General features: G+C 66.2%; 1 protein-coding gene across 1 annotated transcript in view; it reads left to right on the top strand.

Annotated features, from left to right (window-relative positions):
• Positions 1–1,594, top strand: part of LOC122546284 (autism susceptibility gene 2 protein homolog) — a gene marked incomplete at its 5' end in the record, with an annotated part of 7,201 nt that extends 5,607 nt beyond the window's left edge. The window contains one exon of the mRNA XM_043685056.1: positions 158–1,594. Coding sequence (XP_043540991.1) covers positions 158–1,382 — 1,225 coding nt within the window. The remainder of the gene's footprint in view (positions 1–157) is intronic.
• Positions 1,595–2,115: the final 521 nt, after the last annotated feature.

Below are 2,115 nucleotides of genomic sequence, written 5' to 3'. Positions count from 1 at the left end.
GTGCTCTCCCTCTCTACCCCATGCCCTCCCTCTCTCCCCCCTTGCCCTCCCTATCTCCCCCCGTGCCCTCCCCTGTGCCCTGGCCCCTCTATCGATGCTCTCTCCCCCCTGCCTCGCTGTGCGCTGTCACTAACTCAGAGCATTGTACCGTCTGCAGGGAAACCGTGTACGCCCGCTATTCGGCCCGCATCTCTCCGGCCGCCCCCCTGAAGATGGTGAGCAGTGGGAGCGCGGCGGGCACACCGCGAGAGGAGGAGCTGGACGAGGAGACGGCGCGCAGCGTGCTCAGGAGCAGCGCAGGGGGGGAGCTGCGGGGGCCAGGCCGTGACCGGGAACGTGCCGAGAGCTCCCGGGAGCACTTCAAACAGGAGCGGCGGATCCGGGATGTTGCCGAGGAGAGCCGCCTGCCGGCCAGGAGGCCCGGGGAGGAGTTGGGGGCCGCTGCTGCAGCGATCCGGGACCCTTCGCCGTTCTCCCGGCCGTCCTCCTGCGCCGGACCCTCCTCCTCGTCCTCTTCCAGTGCCGGCACCCCCTCCTCGTCAGCCGCGGTGCAGGAGGGCGCCAAGCCGAGCCTGCTGCGGGAGCTGGCCAAGCGGCACGAAGTGAGGGTGAAGGCCGAGCTCCAGCAGCACGAGCCGGTGGGCTTTGAGCCGCCCGCCCAGCTCCCCCCTCGCTCCCACCTGCCTGGCTCTCTCCACCCGGTGCCGCTGGCCCTAATCGGGCAGCTGGGTGGCGCCCTGGAGCGGGGTGCCAGCCGGGTGCTGCACGGGCCCTTCCTGGGGGTGGGGGTGCCCGCCGCGGCGCCCGAGCGCCTGGGCCCCTACACCTGGGAGCCTTACCGCGAGGCCTGGCGCGAGGGCTGCCGGGCGCCCGAGCTGGCCGGGGTGGCTCCGGCCGGCACCCGCTTCTACGAGGCGGACCCCCGGCCTTACCGGGAGAGGGCCACGCTCCGGGAGTACGGGCGCCGGGAGCCTGAGTCCGCCGCCACCTCAGCTTCAGCCGCCGCCGCAGCGCCAGGGGCCCTCCTGCAGGAGTACGAGCAGCGGGCGCAGCTCCTGGGCTTGTTGGTGCCCCCGCCACCCCCGCCTCACCACCATCACCACCACCACCATCATCACCACCACCCGCCTCCGCCTCCGGGAGCGACGGCCACCCCGCCACCTCCTGCTCCTCACCCTTACCCTCGCCTCAGCCCCTCGGGCCTGGTCCCTCAGGGCGGCCTGCTCAGCAAGACCTCCCCCATGGCCGGGCTGGGGGCGCCGCCCCCCCTCATCTCCTCGTCGGCCCGGCCTGGCACCCCGCCTCACCGCGTCACCCCCCTCCTGGCCTCCGAGCTCCGGGAGCTGTCCGCCTACAGCCACAAGGACCGCGACTCCAGATAATGGCCGCCGAGGAGGGCCGGCGTTTGGCAAGATGGCGGACTGTTGGCGCCTCACCCACGCCCTCACCTCCGTGCGATCCACCCAACCTGGACTGCTCCAGACTTCCCTTTTTATTTTGTCTTTTTAAACAAAAGAAAAGGAACAATTTGCTTTCAGAGAGAAGAACACCCTGTAAATATTTATATTATATAACCTGTGCTTTTTGGGACAAAGTCACGGTGAAATAATTTGTCCATTTACAATCAGGTTCAGGCACGTGATTTTCAGTGAGCGGTCGCCATTTTGATTTCATGCACCCTCCCCCTGGTCACAGGCTCTCTACATCTTCCCTTCCATCCCGACGAGCTCCGTTGTGTTCGTTTTGTTTAAAACGTCGCGAGGGGGATCAGGGACGGGACAATTTGCCTCAATTCTGGACGGCTCATCTTCCCACCCTCCCCACCACCACCAGCGTGGTCACAGACACAAACGTGTGCATCCTCTCTCTCTCTCTCTCTCTCTCTCCCCCTGGGAAGAACTGCCTTCCTCTTGCACTCTGTCTCTCACTCTCCCCAGCGCAGGATGTCCAGCAGTCGCCTACCGCGCGCCCCCGCCTCACCGGTCTGGTACTCCACCTCCTCTCCCTCACTCACTGAGTGCGCTCAGTCACCCACCAATGGCTGTTTGCTCATGTGCCCTGATGCTCCAGTATTGGACTGAGGAGGTAATGAAGTCAGACTGGTCAACTCGCCAA

This window comes from Chiloscyllium plagiosum, unplaced genomic scaffold (assembly GCF_004010195.1).
Source record: "Chiloscyllium plagiosum isolate BGI_BamShark_2017 unplaced genomic scaffold, ASM401019v2 scaf_1927, whole genome shotgun sequence".
In the NCBI taxonomy this organism is placed as follows: Eukaryota; Metazoa; Chordata; class Chondrichthyes; order Orectolobiformes; family Hemiscylliidae; genus Chiloscyllium; species Chiloscyllium plagiosum.
The sequence above is the reverse complement of the archived record's forward strand: the minus strand, read 5'-3'. Positions and strand labels throughout refer to the sequence as shown.